The following is a 20631-nucleotide window of genomic DNA, read 5'->3' on the forward strand; positions in this document are numbered from 1 at the left end:
AAAAAAAAAAAAAAACAGTTTTGACATAGAACTGATGTAAAGCAAAATTGGGAAAATTTGGTTGCTGTTTCCTGTAACGTCTTTCTTAAGGGTGGAGGTGAGTGCAACACCGCTTCCTTTTTATATTCTTTCCCTTCCTTCCCTCACCTTCCTCTTTTTCTTTTTCCATCCTCATCTCTGTTTGTTTGATAGCAAGCTTTTAGTCACACTGGAGAGAGTGGAAGGTGTCACTGGAGTGCAGGTATGTGGCTGGTTTATGGCACATCTGCTCTTGTCAGACCCAACCCCTCCCCTCCCTGCTCTTCCTCCACCACCCCGCAGCTTGATGCACAGATGGTACCAGGGCAAGGCAGATCTGGTCAGAGCTGCATGTGAGGCCCAGAACAAGATGCTGGATGAGAACTAGCAGCAAAGGAGGCCTGTCTGTCTTCAAAGCCCCTGGTCTCCTTTGGTGGTCTAGGCCACTTGAATGAGAAGTTATCCATAAGATTGCTGTAGGGTCTGGGGCCCATGTTCACATGTGACACCTACAGCTTTTTTTTTTTTTTGTCGATCATGGGGCTTGACCTCAGGTCCTGGATGCTGTCTCTGAGCTCTCTCTCTTTTTTTTTTTTTGGCTCAAGGCTAGTGCAGTACCACTTTGAACCACAGCTCCACTTCTGGTTTTCTGGTGGTTCATTGGAGACTAGAGTCTCAGGGACTTTCCTGCCCAGGCTAGCTTTGACTCTCAATCCTTAGATCTCAGCCTACTGAGTAGTTTGGATTATAGGCGTGTACCACCTGGCGCCCTGTCCTAGCTTTTCTTTACAACGCATTGATAGTTTTAGCAAAATCCTACCCTTAACCCATGTGTAAGCGTCCCCAGCATCTCTGGAGCCTGGGCCAGGAGTAGTGAAGCACCAGGAGCGAATGTTAGCATGCCCAGGGAGCCCAGCATAGAGGAGATGAGTCCTCTCCACCCCTGCTCCGGGCACTCAGCCCCCTGTGCTCTCGACTCCCAGACCGCCCCCCTCTGCAGGGTGAAATCCCCCCACGCTGCTCATCTCGCTTTCATCCTCTCTCCTACACAACGGATGAGCGCCTCTTGCCATGGGATCTAGTTAACATCTGTTTTTAGGGGTTTACCTTCTTCAAAATGCTGTCAGGTTGTTTTCTCAGATGTTGATTGTAGACTCTTTACCACATGTTGATTATTATCCATGGAGCGAGGGTTCCGTTTGGTGACACCACTGCTTGAGCCAATGCCAAAATGAGGAGAGAGATGGGAGAGGGGAGTGAGTGGTGGGGCCCTCTGTGATTCCCTCTCCCCTTTGTGTGGCCATGTTCGTATGTTTTACTCCACCCCCTGTCCTGCCCCCCTAGACAGACCATGGCTGCCTCACAGTCTCACAAATCCCCGGGTCGGCTGGAAGGTGGCCTTGTGCTCAGAGGAGTTCACTTCAGATTCACTGAACAATAGATGTACTCGGCGCAGTCCACATGGATGCTAGAAAAGCGTCCTACCTGTTCAGGAGTCCATAGACTATGCAGAGAGCCAAAATACCACAGCTGAGAAGAATTAAGCCCGAAAGGTGATAGTGTCTAGAAGACACATTTGTCAAGAATTTGGAAGCACTTAACCATAATCACATTCTTTGTTACATATTTGGCACTTAAAGAAAAAAGTGCCTCCTATCAGACATTCAGATACATTCTTTCTCATATTGAAAACAGAAATATCAAGCCATATTTTAGAGATTTTTGAATGTACCAAAGACGATGAATTCTGTCTTAGCAATTAGTTTCAAGGAGTTGCTCTGGATTTAGGAAAGTCGACAACTCAGGTTAGTTTTGTTTTCTGGCTGATGCTCCAATGCGGATGCAGTTCCAAAGAGGTATTAAGATAAAATACTGTTTTGGGATATGTGATACATTTTCATGTATTTAAAAAAAATCTCATGGGTATTTTAAGGGAAATTTAATCCATCTGATCTTGATCCAAATATAATTTGCAATAATGGAGAAATATTTGATATCCGAGAGAAGTCTATTCATGCTCTTAAAGCTTTTCTCTTGGGAAATAAGAAATCACATTTTTTCCAAGAGTGAATCACAGACCCACACAGACTAATTTTTCTGCTTATTTAACAAAGCCTGAGTTAAGTATCAAATTGGGCAGTTCCAGATCAGTTATTTTTGTTTGAAAATTTTTCTTTCTTTTTTAACCATGGGTGGATTTTTGAGAAGCACCCATCTCTCTTTTCTCTTATTCTGACACTTTTATCTACTATACTTAAAAAAGATCCCAAACAATAATTTTGAAAGATTCCAGGCAACAAAACAATTTTGATGTCTGTGAACTAATGGTGCCTGTATTTAAAATGTTTCAGACCTGTCAGAAGCTTGGAAGTAGCATTTAAATGTATTGGTTAATTTTAATTTTAAAATACAGTCTCAGAGCATTAGATGCCAGTCCTACCGAGTATTTTGAATCTAAAAGAGAGGGGTTTAGGCCAGAGTACAGCTGAATTTTGTACCCTGGAGACCCGAAACCAATTTACAAATAAAATACAGTTCTTCACGTTGACATTATAGTTTGGAAGTGGAAAGTACAAGAACGTGGGCCTTGTGGGGTTCTCTGAGGATCTTGGGTGGCCATTGGGAATTGGGGAACAGGCCTTGCCGTCTGAGGTGTTGCTCCTGACCTCCCCCCAGTTCCTTCTGGGTGTATCCTCATCCTCAGGTGCAGCCTTCCCACCTGCTAACGTGGTGTTCCCAGCTCCTCTTCCTCAGAGCCAAATCTGCATCTCTGTCTTATTCCTTAAGCTTTACCATAAGCTGGCCTGCCGGCAGGGCCCAGCTCTTGCCCAGAGTTCCCTACTGCCCTCTGCTGCCCAAAGCAAATGGCAGTGGACCCTGGGACCCAGTTGGGATCCCATACCTGGATCTGAAGTCTTCTTCCTTTAATTAATCAACCAGTCATCTGTCATGGTGAGATGCACACACTGGGTTCTGTGGCCTCGCCTGGCTGCCCCTGAAGTAGCTCTATGACCTTGGGCAAATTATTTAAACTGCCTTGGTCCTTGATGCTCTAGTCAGAAAACGCTTTTATGAGGTGGACATTGTTGTTACAGGACTTAAATGGAGTGAAAGAAGAGATGTTTGGAAAGGATGGGGAACAGTACTAAAGAAGTACCAGAGATCTTTGTGTGTATTGTTATGCAGCATTTCCCCAGACAGTGGGAGTCAGTGCACAGGGTGCTATTATCTGGTTCAAGGGACTGACATTAAGTAACACCAGCCCACAGTGAGAAAATGACTCATTTTTCAACTGTCTTTCAGCTCTTCAGATTTTATCTATCAAGGTGAAAATACCAGCCTGGTGCTAGGATGTTTTTAAGGTCTCTCTGCACTTACTGATCTTTGTAACAGAGACTGGCCTTGAGCTTAGAGACCTTGCTAGGCTTTGTGAATTTAATAACATCTTTTGAAATTGTCATTGTTAAAATATTTTCTATTTCTGGCAAATTATAACATAAAACTTCCTTTAAAATTAATCTAGGTTTTAAAAAAGCAAGTTTAAAGAATAGTAAGGTGTCAGTAAATTATGCTGTGATTTCCAGAACCACAAACATCATGAACACTGTGTTTAAAGGTCTAAAGTCAAAGGACACTTTGAGAAAGAGAAGTACTTTGGTCCTCAGTTGGTCTGGGAGGCTTTCTTCTCTCTGGGCCTCCGTTTACAGCTAGATTATCCCACTGGCAGCCATGTCCCTTTGAATTTTCTTTTAAATCAAATGCTCTCTCTCTGTACTACTTCCTGATTTGCTTTCATACTCAAGACCGCATTTAACACTGCACTGCCATGTGGCTTCCTCTGGGCCACCTCCAGGCCTTTTTCCTTCCTTTGGACCTTGTCTGTTCATCACAGTTCTGTGTATTTGACATCTTTCTTGGTGTGTGATACAGAGCACTTTGCTTTGTCCTGTGTCTGCAGCTGGTGGAAGAGGTCTGGAACTGCTATTGTGAACCCCCTGCAGGGCCTGGTCACCTGCTGTGGAGGAAGTCAATGTTAGAACCACTTGATCTAAATTATTGTGTGTTGTCTGCCTTGACCTATCATTTATATACCAAAAACTTTCCCTGATCCCAATGTAGCTTGATGACTTTCCCTAAGTTCCTGCAGCTTTCTAAACACCTGCCAACTTGTTTTCCTCATCCATCCCTAGCAGCAGTGTGCAAACATTCTAGTGCCTCCTTATAATGTCTTGTTTTTGACATTGTTTTCCAGGTAGGCTTTCAAGTGGACCACTAGGGGGAGCTAAGAACGACCTTAGGTGTTGTCGAGGAGTAGCTAGGTATTTGATGCTTCCACTGAATGAGCGGCTGAGCCAGACATGAATTTTCTCTTTCTTGAGCATGTTAAATGTGTGCCCCACTGAAAAGCTGCACCTCAGCTCTGCCCCATGAGCAATTTTGGGAGAAATAGAGTTCTGACTTGGCCAGGTTGGATTAGAGGTGTTAAATAGGTGACAGCACCAATGCAGCCCCACGTTCATTTGGTCTTCTTTACTAAATGAGCACTTACCTGAGGTAAGTGCTTTGAGTTTCTGTATTCTAGATTTGTCTGTGTCATCAGACATGGTCAAGTCACATGACTTCATCTGGTGCTCATCCCTCATCTTAAGGCAAAATAATACAGTAATAGCATTAATAACAGGAACTAATTCATAACACAATAGCAGTAACTCATCCTTCCCTCTGCCAGTCTCTGACAACCACTAAGTCATTTGGTTGTTGTTGGTGGTGGTCTTGGAGTTGAACTCTGGGCCTTGTACTATTTTTTTTTTTTTTGACAGTCGTGGGGCATGAACTCTGGGCCTGGGAGCTGTCCCTCAGCTCAAGCCTAATGCCCTACCACTTGAGTCACAGCACCACTTCTGGCTTTTTTCTGCTTATGTGGTGCTGATGAATTGAATCCAGGGCCTCATGCATGCGAGGCAAGCGCTCTACCACTGAGCCACCTTCCCAGCCCCTCTGCTGGCTATTTTTGAGGAAGGGCCTTGCTTCTTGCCCAGGCACACTCATAGGATGATACCACATTCAGGTCTTGAACCAGGGTCCTCCCAATTTCAGCCTCCCAACTAGATGGATGATAGTTGTAAGCCACTAGTGCCCGGCCTAGCCATTACTATGTCTACGGATGTACAAATCTGTAGACAGAGAAATATCTACATTTGTGTTTACATAAACTCATGTCAATAGAGTTTTAAGACATGTAAACTTTGTTTTCTGGCTTCTTTTGTTCAGCATCACTTTCAAAGTTTCCTATGTGTTGTAGCAGGTATCAGTGCTTCATTTCTTTTTTATTGCTGAGTAATATTCCATTGAATGTTTATATCACATTTTATTCATCAGTTGATGCACATTTGATTGTTTTCACTTTGTTTATTATAACTAATGCTGCTACAAATATCTGTACATACTTTTGTGCTGGCATATGTTTTTAGTTTTCTTGGGATTATATCTAAGAATGGAGCTGTTAAATTCATATATTTTTTTGAGGAGTCAACAATTTTTCACAACTATGACACCACTTTATATTTCTTCAGCAGTAGAGAAAGGTGCTAATATTTATCATTTTCTTCTTTTTAAAAAAGAATTAGAATCATCCTATGGGTTGTAAAGTGTATGCCATTTTAGTTTTGCTTGATTTCCCCAATAACGGATGATAGATTTTTTTCTTATACTTTTGTGTGTATGTGTGTATGCCCCAGTACTGGGGCTTGAACTTAGAGTCTGGATCTGGGTACAGTCCCTTAAGTATTTTTTGCTGAAGCCTGGCACTTTACGAGTTGAGCTACAGCTCCAAGCATATGTTCTTTATTTAGAGAAATATCTATTCAGGTTATTTCATTTTAAATTAGATTGTCTTCATTGTATCATTTTAAGAGTTCTCAGCCAGGGACTGATGGCTCAGACCTGCAATTGTAGGTACTCAGGAGGCTGAGATACAGAGGATTGTGGTTTCAAGTCAGCCTGGGTAGAGAAGTCTGGAAGATTCCATCTCACTTAATCAGCAAATAGCTGGCTAGAGGTGTGGTTCAAGTGGTAGAGCACTAGCTGTAAGCAAGTGTGCTCTTTTCCTCATGCTTGACAGTACTTGTTATCATTTTGGCAGTGGCATTCTAACAGGTGAGCAGGTGAAAGAATGTATTGCTCATGCAATAATTAGTCAAGTTTTCTTTTTCTGTTTTTTTTTTATTCTCTTTCCTACCTATTTCTACGCTATTCCTTTATGATTTCTTCATTGTCTGTTTGCTTCCTTCAAAATTCATGCTGAAATGTAATCCTCATTGTAAGGTTATGAAGAATGGAGAGACTGAATCTTACTCTAGTATTTTTGAGTGGGCTGAGGGGAGATAATTAAGGTTAAATGAGACCTTCAGTGAGGAGCTGAAATGCAGTGGGATTGTGGCTTTGTAAGGAAACAGATACTTGAACTGCCAGTTTCGCCTGACCATGGGAGTCCTTGTGTACCTTGGCGGGGGGGTGTCCCTCCCAGCAGGATGGACACTTCCTGTTCTTTATAAAGTGATCTGGTATTCAGTCATAGCAGTATAAAGTGGACCATGACAGTTGTTTAGGAGTGTTATTTAATTGCCACGTGTTGTGATTTTATTTTTTTTTATTGTGAAAATACTGTACAGAGGGGTTACAATGACATGGGCAAGGTAATGAGTACATTTCTTATCAAGCATTGTAGCCTCCTCCTTTGACGTGTTGTGATTTAAAAATTTTTTTTGGTAATGATTCCCACTTTCACTCCATTGTGATTGTAAGACACACTCTATATGCTAGAACACCTGCCAGTTTATCGAGGCTTGGATTTTAGCCTGACACTGTGTGCTGAAGAGTGTTTCGTGTGTGTTGGAGAAGAATGTGCACTCCATGCCGTGGAATGGACTGTCCAGTAGAAGTATTTGGGACAAGTTGGATTAAGTTGTTGGTCAAGTGTTCTGTTTCCTTGTTGATTTTATGCCTGGATCTATCCATTATTGATGGTGGAGTGGGATGTTGAGCCTCCTCATGTTATTGTTGAATTATCTGTTCATCTTTTTAATTACTTTATTTTTTGTTATGTGTTTTGGGGGCTCTGTTGTTATATATATATATGTAGATAGATAGATAGATATATTTATATACCTATGTTTATCTCAATGATTGTATCTTTTTTTTTATAGTGGTGATTGAACCCATGGCATTTGCTAAGCAAGTGCTCAACTACTTTAGTTATGCTTCCAACAAGTTCTATCTTCTTGATGAATTGACTCATTTATCATCGTAAGAGTCCTCCTTTGGCTCTAGATTTTATCTTCAACTCTATTTTGGTTACTATTAGTTTAAATATTTCAGTTCTTTCTTGTCCACTGCTTTGATGATATATATCTTTTGCATCCTTTTTGGCTTATTTGTATCTTTGACTCTAAAGTATATCACTTTTAGATAGCATATATTGAGATTATGTTTTTTTTTTATCTGTGGTGTTTTGTGAGTTTTTAATTTGAGGGAGTAGTGTGCTTGTTTTTTGTTTTTTGTTTGTTTCATTTTGTTTTGTTTGGTCGTGGGGCCTCAACTCTGGGCCTGGACACTGTCCCTGAGCTCTTCTGCTCAAGGCTAGCATTCTACCACTTGAGCCACAGCGCCACTCCCGATTATGTTTTTTTTTAAATACTACTATTTTTTTTTTTTTGTCAGTCCTGGGGCTTGAACTCTGGGCCTGGGTACTGTCCCTCAGCTCTTCAGCTCAAGGCGAGCGCTCTACCACTTGAGCTACAGCGCCACTTCCGGTTTTCTGGTGGTTTATTGGAGATAGGAGTCTCACGGTCTCTCCTGCTCAGGCTGGCTTTGAACCGCGATCCTCAGATCTCAGCCTCCTGAGTAGCTAGGATGACAGGCGTGAGCCACCAGCGCCTGGCATTATTTTCTTTTTCTTGCTACTTTTTTGTTTTTGTTTCTGAGGAACAAACCCAGAACCTTGGTCTTTTGATGTCTTTGATATGTTCCTGCTATGCATTAGTATAACCACTGAGTAATACCTCTAGTTCTGTTTTGCATTTTCTATATTTCTTTGTCTTTTTTGTTCTTCTATTATTGACTTCTTTGTGGTAAATAAATATCTTCTAACATTTTAAGTCCCTTGTCATCTCTCTTATTATATACACTTGAACTTAGTGACTGCTCTAAGGATCAGTTAACGTTTTATTTATAACAAAATTATTCAGATTAATACTAGCCTAATTTCAATAGTATGCAAAAATTTTGCTCCTACCCATCTCTCTTGGAATCCTCCTTTACTCTCTTACTGTCACAAATTACATCATTATACATGATGTGGCCATCAACATATATTTATAACAACAGCTTTATACTATTATAATTTAAATTAGGCAGACAAAGAGTTATAAACAGAAAGTACATTTATATATCATGCTAAAATTTACTTCTGTGATTAATTTTCCTTTTAGTCTATGTTTATTCTGTAGATTTGAGTTACTCTCTAGTGTTCTTTCATTTCAGCAAAAGGAGAAGTTTATTCTTACTATTGAACAGTATGTATTTTTAGGTATTATAAGTAATTCTAGAGATTATTTGAAGTATGTGGCAATAATGCATGTAGATTATATTCAAGTACTGTTCCGTTTTCTATAAGGGACTTATGCATTAGTGGTTTTGGTATCCATAGGGCTTCTTGGAACTAAACCCCCGTGGATACTGAAGGAAAATCGTATATCATTCACAAATGAATTCTTTTATGTCCCACTTTCTTGTGATAAGGCATTTTGATGCACAAAGATTTAAGCTGATGAATTCTAATTTATCCTATGTTGTTGGTGTTGCTCATGCTCTTGGTATCATATATAATAATCCATTGCAAAATCCAAGCCCATCTATATTTAACCCAATATTACCTCCAAAGAGTTTTATTAGTTCATCTCTCATATTTTATTTTTCTCGGTTGATTTGTGTGTTTGTGTATGCGCACGCGCGTGCACATGTGCAAGTCCCGAGGCTTATACTCAGGGTCTGGGTACTGTCACTCAGCTTTTGTGCTCAAGGCTATTGTTCCCCCACTTGAGCCACAGCTTCACTTCTGGATTTTTAGTGGTTAACTAAAGATAAGAATCTCAGAGACTTTCTTGCCTAGGTTGGCTTTGAACTGCAGTCCTCAGATCTCAGTCTCCTGAGTAGCTAGGATTACAGACGTAAGTCGCTGGTGCCTGGCTGTTGGTTGATTTTTTTTAACGTAATTTTTGTATATGGAATGAAGTAGATTTCCAAATTCATGTGTATCCAGTTGTCCCAGCACCATTGAATGGCCTTAGCCCCTTTGTCAAAATTTAATTGTCTATAGATATGTGGGTTTACTTCTCTATTCTCAATTCACTTCCCTTGTTTATTGTGTATATTTTGTGCCAGTACCATGCTGCTTTAACAGCTTCAGCTGAGTAGTAAAGTCTTCATGTCAGAAAGTACAAGAATTTGGTTCTTGTCTTTGCATTTATGTTTATAATTTGTATTAAACTGATGTTGGTAACCAGTGTGTGAGAAAGGGGTTCTTCTTATTTATCAGGAAGAGACAGATCTCTATCAAGCTGCTCCATAGTTGGTTGGAGGGCATGCTTTGGAGTTGACCTGGTTTCCATTGGTTCTGCCTCAGTCAGAACCCATGAATGCCTCTAAAGAGAGTTCCTCCTTCACACAGTTAGCAGAGTCATCTCTCCACTCTCCACTGCCAGGATAAGGTTATATCTTAAGGCTTTCTGCCAGCACTCATAGGTTTGTTTGGCTGGGCCTGGGACATGAAACACTGGGGAATGCTAGTGATGAGTTCTGTTGTTGGTTTTAAATTTTATCTATGAATATCTTAATAACGCCTTTATTTTCACAGAACAGCTTTACTGAGAAAGTACACAGGTACTTTGTTTTTTTTGTCTTGAACTCAGGGCCTTGCTTTCTTGCTTACAGCTGAAGTAATACCACTTGAGTCATATCTCCAGCCTGACATTTTTGCCAGGTTTACAGGTGTGAGTCACCAGTGCACAACTGGTTGACAGCTTGATTCCCTTTTAATACTTTGAATGTTTACTCCCACTGCTTTTTGGCCTCCATGGTTTCCAAACAACAGTCAGCCGTTAGTCTTCTGGGGGCTTCCTGTACAAATGAGTCACTTCGCTTGCTGCTTTTAAGATTCTCTCTTTGTCTTTGGCTATTAACAGTTGGATTATGAATTTTAAATCTACTGAGATCTTGCCATATTTTATCATCCTTATTTGGAAAGGTAACATGGGACATTTTCTGAGGGCTTTAATTCAATGCTCATGATGTATCTGCAGCATTTCCCTAATTTGTCAACTTTATGATTCAATAATATGCATAATTTCCTTTCACTATATTTCATACTTTCTATAACTTCAGAGAGATATTTATATGATCAGTTTCCATAACTTAGTAGATGTATTGAACACCTGCATATGAAAGGCTTTATATAAGGCTTCAGTTTCCTTAGATAAGTGACACGTGGTCTTGTCTGTGGTGACGTGACACATTTGACTGGCAAATAACTACTGTGCAATTAGGATGAAGGGAGACTTCACATATAAACTGAATATTTTGGGAACACACATGGAGAAAGTCATTGATTTTACATTTGGGAAGTAAGCAAAGTGATGACTATATAGATTACACAATTTGAGACCATGAAGTTACCTAAATTAGAAAGTGACAGATCCAAGCTAGAATTCAACAATTGTGGATTCTTTCTATGAAACCATGGTGATATTAACATGAGACTATTTTCTATTTGGAAATAGCATTGATAACAATGATTTCTTAAATCAGGTAAACTTTTGAAACACAGACTGGCTAGTTTGTTTCAAAAAGTATTTGTGGTAGTGGGGGGGAGGTGAGGGGGAGGGAAAATGGGAGAGGGGGTAACAATATTCAATAAGAAATGTACTTGTTGCCTTATGTAACCATAACCCCTCTGTACAACACCTTTACAATAAAATTAAAAATATATGCACTACAAATAAAAATAGTAGTTTTTAACTGATAGGAATTTAGTAAAGGAATGACTATGTTGAAACTTCAGGTGCCAAAATATGAGGAGACGATTTTACCAAATCAACTCTGAGGTTTTTTTTTTTCTTTCCATTTTAATTGGTATTTCTGTTCTGAAAAGAACTGCTCTCTTCCTTTCATCTCTAGTAAACTTTTTAATAGGTATATTGTCCTTAAAAATAAGAGTGACTGCTTAATCAGAATTGTGTTCACTCCCCATAGGATAAAACCTGACTTATTTTTGGGTATATAGTTTTAATTTTAATCTGCATGTTTCCTTTCTATTCTCCCATGATTCTTTGCAGCAGGACAAGGCAAAGCAAATCTTATAAAAAGAAATACAGTATGTGGTGCTTATTAAAGTTGCATACATCTCCTCTCACAGGAGAATTCTGATTTAGTGCAGGTTGTGCATATGTCGCATATGGACATTTCTGGGGAACAGATTCCTTATCGCTGAGCAGTGAATGGCTCCTGGTCCTCCATTATTGCTCCGGGAACACTTTAGTAACGATTATGAAAGGTAGGACACCATGAAATCTGTAAGGTAATTTGGCAGAAGTCAGTGCTGTTGGTGCCAGGATTTGGGTACCGTACCACAGTTTCCTGTTTTCAAATGTATTAATTGATCCGCAAAGGACATCTTTTGCAGACAAGAATTCAGACAGACTGGCACAGCCTGGACCTCCGCCAAGACTGCTCGGAAGGTTGCCATACTGGGAGCAAAGGAGTGAGAGAGAGAAAGAGGCAGAGAGAGAGAGAGAGAGAGAGCTGAACAGAGAGACAGAGACAGAAAGAGGGAGGAGAGAGAAAGAGGCAGAGAGAGAGAGAGAGAGAGAGCTGAGGGAAGAAAAAAAGGCAAGCTTGGCACAGCTCAGTCAAATCAGCTTCTTTTGTCTGCTTTCTCGGCTTGAGCTTCAGGAAAGAAAACCGTCCCGGGGTACAGAAAAACTCAGAACTTTTTGGTTTTCAAACTTACAAGGCTTTTTAAGTCTCTGAGGCTATTTGAAAGTGTTGGTACATACAATGACGTTTAGTCACCAGTATTAAGGGAAATAAAAGCCTTTTTCAAAATGAAGCTTCCACAGTGTGTATGCATTTGGGAAATACTGTATTTGATTTTTTGCATATATGATCATACCATGAGAGACAGGATTCATATAGAAGATGGCAAGGCAAATTTCTATTTAGAGAAAATTTAAATTTTCTACAAAATAAAGTTTGCTCATCAATACAAACCTGCTTTCAAATCAAATCAGACATCCTTCGGAATGTGTTCAGAACGTAAGTTTTTAGACTTTATTTTATTTTATTTCCCATTTGTAGATATTAAGTTTTCAAGGAGGCTTTCTAAGATTTTATGCAACCCAGCTAGGAAGTCAGAGTCAAAGTTGCTTTATCCATGTGTTTAAGAAAGCGTTTTCTTAAAGCAACAGCTTTTCTTTCTGCTGGCTGCTTCAGACTGTCCTAAACTACATCCCCCAGCAATTAGTGACAGCACTGAAGACCAGAAAGGCAAGCCGAAGACACCAGACTTCGCTTGAAGGGCAAACAAGAAATGTGAGCTTGGTCATTATTTTCTTGTGTATCTTTGCTCGGAACCATTTTTGGGAGGTGGGTGGGGAGGCGGGCGGTAGGTGTCTATGTCTAAAGATATATTCGATTAGTGAATTCTCATTGTGAGAGCAAATGATCAAAGGTAATTTTTATGATGTTGGCAGAAATGGCCGGGAGTGGTAGAGAATAGAAATTTAAATCTTTTGGAGAGGAAGTTGTGGGCTGTGTTTGAAATAGTTGGAGAAAATTTTGATTATTTTGTAGTTGATTAGGTTTTGTAATTAAACGATTACTACAGCCTGGTTCTTTCAAAATGTTTTAAATGAAGGAAAGCCTAGAAAGTCAATCGATTTTTCTTTTTAAAAAAATTCTCCCTAGTGTTTTACTTAGATATATACTTTCTACCTAATATCTTAACACTAAGCACTTTCTCTTAGGCCTGGTTATACTTGGATTGTCATAGTTATGATCTTAAAAATCAGCAGGATTGTAGAGAGGTTAACTGGAAGGCACGTATTTTTGTGGACCACCCTGTTGTCAGTAAGGACTCTTTTTTTCTAAAAGAGAGGATGTGAGTTGTAAGAGCAGATGATGACTTTCATATTTCCCTTTTGTCTTATCTCTGAGAGGACACTGGGAATCGTATATATTCACTGAGGACTAATCATTTGGGGCAGTACAAAAGGCTGCTTCCAGACCTCTGCTTTCGTTTTGAGTATATAATTATTGATTTGTTAATCCTTTGACAAAAACAAATTGTCTATTGCTTTCTATTAATACGCACCTGATCAATTGTTTAAGATGGTTTTGATAAAATTATAGTGACACACCAGCATTCCTGAAAATGGCATGTAATATACAAATATGATTTTAAATATATGAAAGCTAATACAAGTATTTGAATAAGCTGAAATATTTTCTCCCCCTTTATTACTAATCAACATTTTACTCTTCAGTGAAATGAAAATCATTAGTGTTGGTGTAGTTTGCCAAAAGGACAACCTTTGTTTTGTAAGCCCCTTTATCCACTACCTCGCTGACTCCTAAAATGGACGCCACGCCATGACAGACAGGCTGATAGGCACAGAGAAGGGAAGGCTTTGTGTCACCACTGTCTTCCTTGTGGGGCTGATCGCAGACCACTCCGGACCGCATGAAGAACAATGTAGGAAACAAAAAGAGATTTCAGTAAATAAGCCAAATTTGAGCTGTTTTCCTACTGACCATCTTGTTATCGTTTATATTTACTTCCTGAACATTTCATGTAACTTTTATCATTTAGGATTGGTACATCTATAACTTAGTTAATTAATTTAAGCCCATTTTCCTTCAGATTCAAAGAACTATTTGCTTCTTTCTCTGCAGCGAACTTAGTAAGAACTACCTGGGTCCAAATTATTTTATGTTCAACTAATTTCTAACGGTATAATGGAACGTAGGCAAATTAAAAACACCTTAAGATATACTGAATTTTTCCACATTGCTAGAACTATATTTTTATAGCATAATTACCTAAGACTTGATAAATATTGGCTTTTTAAACTAAGTTTCTTACCAATACACACTCGCTGGCCTACTTGTTACATATCTTAAACAAGAAAAGTTGTCTGTTAAGATGAACGTTTTTAATGTCTGTAAAAGACACTTTTGTGCACATCTTGGTTTTTTGAAAGATCTAATTGAGAAATTGTGCTAGATTTTTCTTCAGAAACAACTAGCTGTAACAGAATGCATGCTTCTTTAGACCCTTTATACAGAAAACATATTGACGTTAGTTATTCACAATTTCTATGGTAATCTTACTATTTCAGTTCTTAAAGTACCCACATACCAGTGGCTTGATTGTGAATGGATCCAATCTCAAGTAAATATGCACTGTAGTTTAATATATTAATCATGGTATACTATTTAAAACTTTTAAATTATCTTTAAGTAGTGGTACAAGGGGTTTCAGTTCAATGTGTCAGTTTGCGAATATACTGCATCTTGATTGATTAATGAGTTACATAATGTTTTGAACTCAAATCATTAAGACAGAAATGGATTAATATTTAACTGCTGCTTGAAGCTTGTCGCTAAGTGCACTTTTGATGCAAATTCCTGAACTTAGACGTGTATTACTCCATAAACAAACACAAACTCCTCAGGCGACTTTTGTCCAGCATTTTATAATTTTTTGCTCACTTATTCACTTATATGACAAATATTTATTGAGCACCCACTTAAGTATGCTAATATTTTACTGACAAAGTTATTTTGTGTAACAGAGAAGAAAAGGGAGTCACATGTATGGATGAAGAGAGAATAGTAAAAATAAAGCTCAAAAAATCCAGATAGAAGAGAATAGTACGGTAATGAGTTTTATCTCCACAGATTAAAGGATGTGCGCTCCTGTTCACGTTCTAGAGTGTAGGGAAATCAGGAGGTTAGGTGTAGCTCTTATGGCTATAGAAATTTTGTCTTCCCACTGTTTTGGGTTGCCACATCTCATTGGTCGAAGCACTTTGGTGGTTCAGGTCTTCTCTGGCAGACAAAAATTCAAATGCAACGGGGAAGAAATTAAGTAAAGAAGGTTGAGGCATTGCTTAATGGTGGAATTTACCTTTGTTAAAGTAGGTGACACTGAACTTTCAAGAAGGCAGCTGTTAACATTAGAAAACCGTGGCCATTTATGAGGTTTTGTTTGTTTGTTTCCTTTCTTTTATATTATTAAGGGAAGATGAGGAGGCAGTCAGGCCTGGCCTCTCACAGTAAGTGAGAGTATGGGAGTATGCACTGAAAAACCAATCAGCCCACTGTTTATACTCTCCAGGGACTTACTCCACCCTCCCTTCCTCCCTTCCCCACTCTGCATCCTCCTGTTAATCTCCTCCTTCTCCTCCTCCTTCTCTTCTTTCCTTTTTTATTTTTAATTTTACTTTGGCAGGGGTAGGTGAGGAGAATTAAACTTAGTAGCCTAAGTTAAAAAATCTTAGTAGCCAAAGTTTTTCTCTCTCATGGTTGAAAACAAGAATCACGGTGCTTGTGTTTTTTTAGTTTTTTATTTTTTCACCACCAGTGCTTAAACTCAGGCCCTTTTCCTGTGCTCAGTGCTTGCTCATGGCTAGGACCTCACCACCAGTGCTTAAACTCAGGCCCTTTTCCTGTGCTCAGTGCTTGCTCATGGCTAGGACCTCACCACCAGTGCTTAAACTCAGGCCCTTTTCCTGTGCTCAGAGCTTGCTCATGGCTAGGACCTCACCACCTGAGTCATGCCTCCAGCTTGGCTTTTTTTTGCTGGATAATTGGAGCTGGAGGGTTGTGGATTTTTCTGCCTGGACTGGTTGAACCATGATCCTCCAGATTTCAGCCTCTTGGGTAACTAGGTTTACAGGCGTGAGCCACCAACGCCCAGTTTACTATGCTGGATCTTTATCTTGAGTTTGTGTGGCTGGTTATGGGGTTTGAGGAGTGGAGCCTAGGACCACATTGATCTGGTCTCTGTTAGAATCTCCAAAGGTGATCACTGGATACAATAAACAGAAAGAGCTTAACTCATGCACAGAGGCCCGACCACCTGTCCCCTCTGCAGCCAGCCTCCCCTTGTCTAACATCATCCCCGCCCTCCTTTGCACAGAGGACCCAGTGATTGTCTCTTAGGACCGGTGGCCTGGCCTAAGCAGGAAGAAGTCCAAATAGAGCAGCACGTGGGTCTCAGGTGTTTTTTGTGAGAACTGGAGAGAGCAGGTAGAGGAGAGCGGCCCATGCTCCCTGACACGGATGCTCAAGAGCTTCTGAGATGAGGCCGCCACGGAGGCCTTGTTGGGGTACGTAGAGGCCCACGGAGGCCAGTTCATGTTGAAAGGCATCTTTCTAAGTCCTTTGGGGGTCCTCCTCAGGGCTTCTGTAGCCTAGAAGAGGAGAGGCCCCAGTGTGGGTGCCGCACCCCTCCCCTGGGAAGTTGAGACTTTCCTCCCCGAGCCTTGCTGTGCTCTGGAGGGGTCCCAAAGCCTGTGGCCCACAACCCGGAGGCCAGGGTGCACAGGGATGAGAGCGAAGAGACAGCCTTATGGAGCCAGAGGTCAGAAAGGAAGCCCTCATGGGACCAAAGAGCCGTGGGAGAAGAACAGCGGGCGCAGGGCTTCTCCCTCCTGGCAGGCTTGCCAGCACATGGCCAGCGCATGGCCTGGAGTCCCTCGCCAGGCTTGCCTTTCTCCTCGCTTCTCAGGCCTTGGCTGTTAGACGTCTTGTCAGGTTCCCCTCTCTGCTGGACACTGGTCACATGTTAGTCTGCCTCTTCCTTCATGCGCTGACAGGGTGGCTTCCGAGGTAATCTTCAGCGATGGAGAGGGCGTCTGTGCGGGCTGAAGCAGCAGCTCCCGTAGAGGATGCTGATATCTTCACAGTTAGTTTTGTATTTAGCGCAATGGCCTGGGCAGGGCCTGGGCTCCGTGTCACTTACACACTTAGCATCCTGTATATTGTGGCACAGTGTGCAATTGGCAGACCCCAGAATCTGACTGAGCCTGCTTTAATGCAGCTTCCGTGAGGTGAGTGTATGTTTGCCCACTTGTACACTGAGTGAAAAATGTTCAGAGACAGAATGATACTTTTCTATTCTATTAACTTTGACATTTTACTTAAAAAAAAATTGGTCCTGGGGCTTGACCTTAGGGCCTGGGTGCTTTCACTGAGCTATTTTGCTTAAGACTAGTGCTTCACCACCTGAGCCTTGGCTCCATTTCTGACTTTTTGGGTGGTTAATCAGAAATAAGGCTCTTATAGACTTTCCTGCCTGGGATGAGTTTGAATGGAGATCCTCAGATCTCAGCCTCCTGAGTAACTAGGATTATTAGGTGTGAGTCACCAGTACCCGGTTGACATTTCACTTTTCTTTTGTGTGCTGGTCCTGGAACTTGAACTCAGGGCCTGGGTTAACTTCTTTTGCTCAAGGCTGGCTCTCTACCACTTGAACTCCACCTCAACTTCAGGCTTTTTGGTAACTAGTTGGAGATAAAAGTCTCTTTCCTGTCCAGGCTGACTCAGAACCATGATCCTCAGATCTCTGCCTCCTAAGTAGCTAGGATTCCAGGCATGAGCCACTGGTGCCCGGCTGAAATTTTACTTTTAAAAGTAGAGCAAAGCCTACTTAGAGAAGATTCAATTGTCCTCCATAACAGCATTGATTTTTCAGATGTTTTTTTTTTAACTTGCTTTAGAGGAAATCAGTGTAGTAGAAATATTAGCAGAAGAAATGAATTTGATTGGATGCTTTATAAATCTCACTGATGAAGTATTCTTTTCCCTTGTTAACCTGTGATTTCAGGTGCTTTATATGAATCTTAAAGATGATGCATATGTCTTGAACTCATGGTTTTTCAGGTTTGATAGCTATCAGTACAGAATCCTAGCACTAGATCCCTTACTTTCTGAGGGAAAACTCCCAAACTCTGGTGATCAGCTTTTCCTGTCAGTAAAATGGCTGTTATGATACCCATATCCAAGGGTAGTCAAGAATATTGAGATACCATGCCTAAAAGCAATTTAGCTGATAGACAGGACACAAACATGAGTGATAATTATCTAGTTTAGCTAGCCCTAGCACGTGCTGGTGATGGATGATGTATCTAATTCTTTATGCTTTTTAGCTCTGCATGGCAATAGACTATGGGTTATACATGTATATATTTTAAATGCTTACAATTTTTTAATTCAAAGGACTTTGAAACACAGCAGAGTATTGAGTGAAACAGAATGAATAATCATTTAACCATTATCCAGAATTAACACATTGCCATGTTTGTTTACTTTGGATATTTTTATTTTAAAAAGTGGAGAAAGGGATGAACTTGCTCAAGATGCATTGTACTCACAAACCAGTGGGTTGAATTGAAACCCCTTTGTACAACTACTCAATGATAATTAAAGACAAAACAACAGAGACAACAGAAATACAACTAAAGCCCTTTTCTCTCATCTCCAAAATTGATGAATCTTTCCATGAATGTTTTTGTAGTATTTCCAGTTATGTACAAATAAAATTGTTATTTTACATGATTTAAAACTTACATGGTCTTAACATGGTTTTTAACTATTGCTATCCTTTCTGCAAACTAGAGTAGCTACTTCTGAGATTTCTGTAGATTGGTAATGTAGATCAGGTGTTGTAGCATAAGTACTTCATTGTAGTTGATCCATTTTTCTGTGAATGGACATGTCATGTTACCTCTGAGCGTGTGGATCTCCGGGGGGAAGGCCTGTTTATGGAATCAAGTTGCTGAAGAAATCAGCTTTACTCCACACTGCCAAGGTATTCTGCCACACAGCTGTACCAGTTACCACCCTGCACTAGAGTGGCACCAGGGTGTCTTAACTCACCACCCTCACCAGTTCCTGCTGCCTCCTGACCAGATTGTTGCCAATCCGATGGGCAAGAAATACATTGTTGTTACCTTTCGCTGCATACCCAATTACTTAGGAAGATGGAACATCTCTTTATATTGGCAATTTATGTTTCCTTTTCTCTATGTTCCCTATTCATTCCCTTTCTGCATTTTAAGATGTTTTATTCTTATTAACTTATAGCCTATTTTGCATATTAATCCTTTATTATGTGAACTGAACTGAAGCTATCGTCTGAATCTTTGGTATTTTATTCTACTTTCCTGTGGTGACTTTTATATTTACATTTTCCAAGACAATTGTCTTGATGATACACACGTTCAGTCCATGCTTCTGATTGTGGTAGAGAGGGCTATTGGGATGAGTATTTATTTCTTTAAATGCATCAGATTTCTATTCCCTTAATTAATATTTAGGGAGATGAGTTTCTGATGTTCCCTGCAGGCTCTGTTTTGGAGTTATTGAAACTGTGGCCTGGTTCTTTGTTCCTAGGAGCCAATTGCCAAATCGGTGACTGTTGTAATTTTGTTTTGTGGGGAGACTCCTGCGACACACCGATAATGTGGGCACGCTCCTATTGCGTCAGGGGCATTACCAAATAGGAGTTCTCTGGCCCTTAGGAAGAATGTTCTTTTGATCTGATTACCATTATTTCTATACAGTGAATGTTCTCGGTGCAGTAAGCACTTTCTCCTCTCTCTAACTGGTAGTTTTGCTAACAAAATAACTTAATTGAGGAATGCAAACTGTTGGGGCAAGTGGTGCTGAGTTGTGGCTGAGGCTCCAGGCACATCTTTTGTTGTGCAGTCAAGTAGCACTTATTCACCAACTTTGTTGCCCTCCCGCCCAAACAAAACCCACCTAATCGCCCAAATCACTTGGCAAAACAAAAGAACACACATAGGATGCAGACCGGGAAGGGGCAGGCCGCACTGTGTACTGTGTGCACACTCCCTCCCCCTGTCCTTTTCCTGCTTGTGACTGCAGTATTTATAGGGGACGGCAGTCATGATTGTGTCTGTTATAAAGTGTGAGTGGGGAATGTGTACTGTCTTTGCTCTACCAACAGCAGTGTTGTAGTTCAGACCCCGTAGCACCACCGTCTGGAGATGGTTTTCCGCAGGCACAGGTAGAGCTCTCTGTAGACATGGAACTGCCTGTGGAAGCCAGCCTGGCCAGCCTGGTCCCGTAAGGAAGCCTCTCTGACCGGCTGGTGTTAGGTTTGCCTTTCCCAAAGCCAGTGACCCTTGCCTTCCTCCTGACACAGCATGTTGGCCTTCTTGTGCTTATTGGCTCTTAACTGCTGGAGGGAGCCTCCAGATAGCAACATAGGAACCAGCAAAGTGGCCTCTCATTGGCTGAGCCATTCTTCCTTCCTCTGCTTGCTGAATTCTTCCTGGGACTCAATGTCTCTGTACCATCCCTCACTATGGCACAGTGTGATGAGAACTCTTTTTCTAAAGAGTGTGAAAGCAATTCTATGTTGAACTTCAAATTGTTTTCCCCACATCATCTAACCCACTGCAACTCTGTGAGAGAGACACTACAAGGGAGGACATTATAGCTTAGAAAATAAAGTAAGTATCTAGC

At 40.7% G+C, this 20631-nt stretch overlaps 1 protein-coding gene across 2 annotated transcripts in view; it reads left to right on the forward strand.

Moving 5' to 3' along the window:
• Msra (methionine sulfoxide reductase A) overlaps nt 1–20631 on the forward strand; it is a 254975-nt gene that overhangs the window by 11306 nt on the left and 223038 nt on the right. Inside the window, exon 1 of one of the 2 annotated variants that reach the window (XM_013024255.1) lies at nt 11900–12387. The exons of the other annotated variant lie outside the window; for it this stretch is intronic. Coding sequence (XP_012879709.1) covers nt 12375–12387 — 13 coding nt within the window. The 5' untranslated portion in view covers nt 11900–12374. Of the gene's footprint in view, nt 1–11899; nt 12388–20631 lie in introns of those variants that run through there. 2 annotated transcript variants of the gene reach the window in all.

This window comes from Dipodomys ordii, unplaced genomic scaffold, assembly GCF_000151885.1.
Source record: "Dipodomys ordii isolate 6190 unplaced genomic scaffold, Dord_2.0 Scaffold74, whole genome shotgun sequence".
Lineage (NCBI taxonomy): Eukaryota > Metazoa > Chordata > Mammalia > Rodentia > Heteromyidae > Dipodomys > Dipodomys ordii.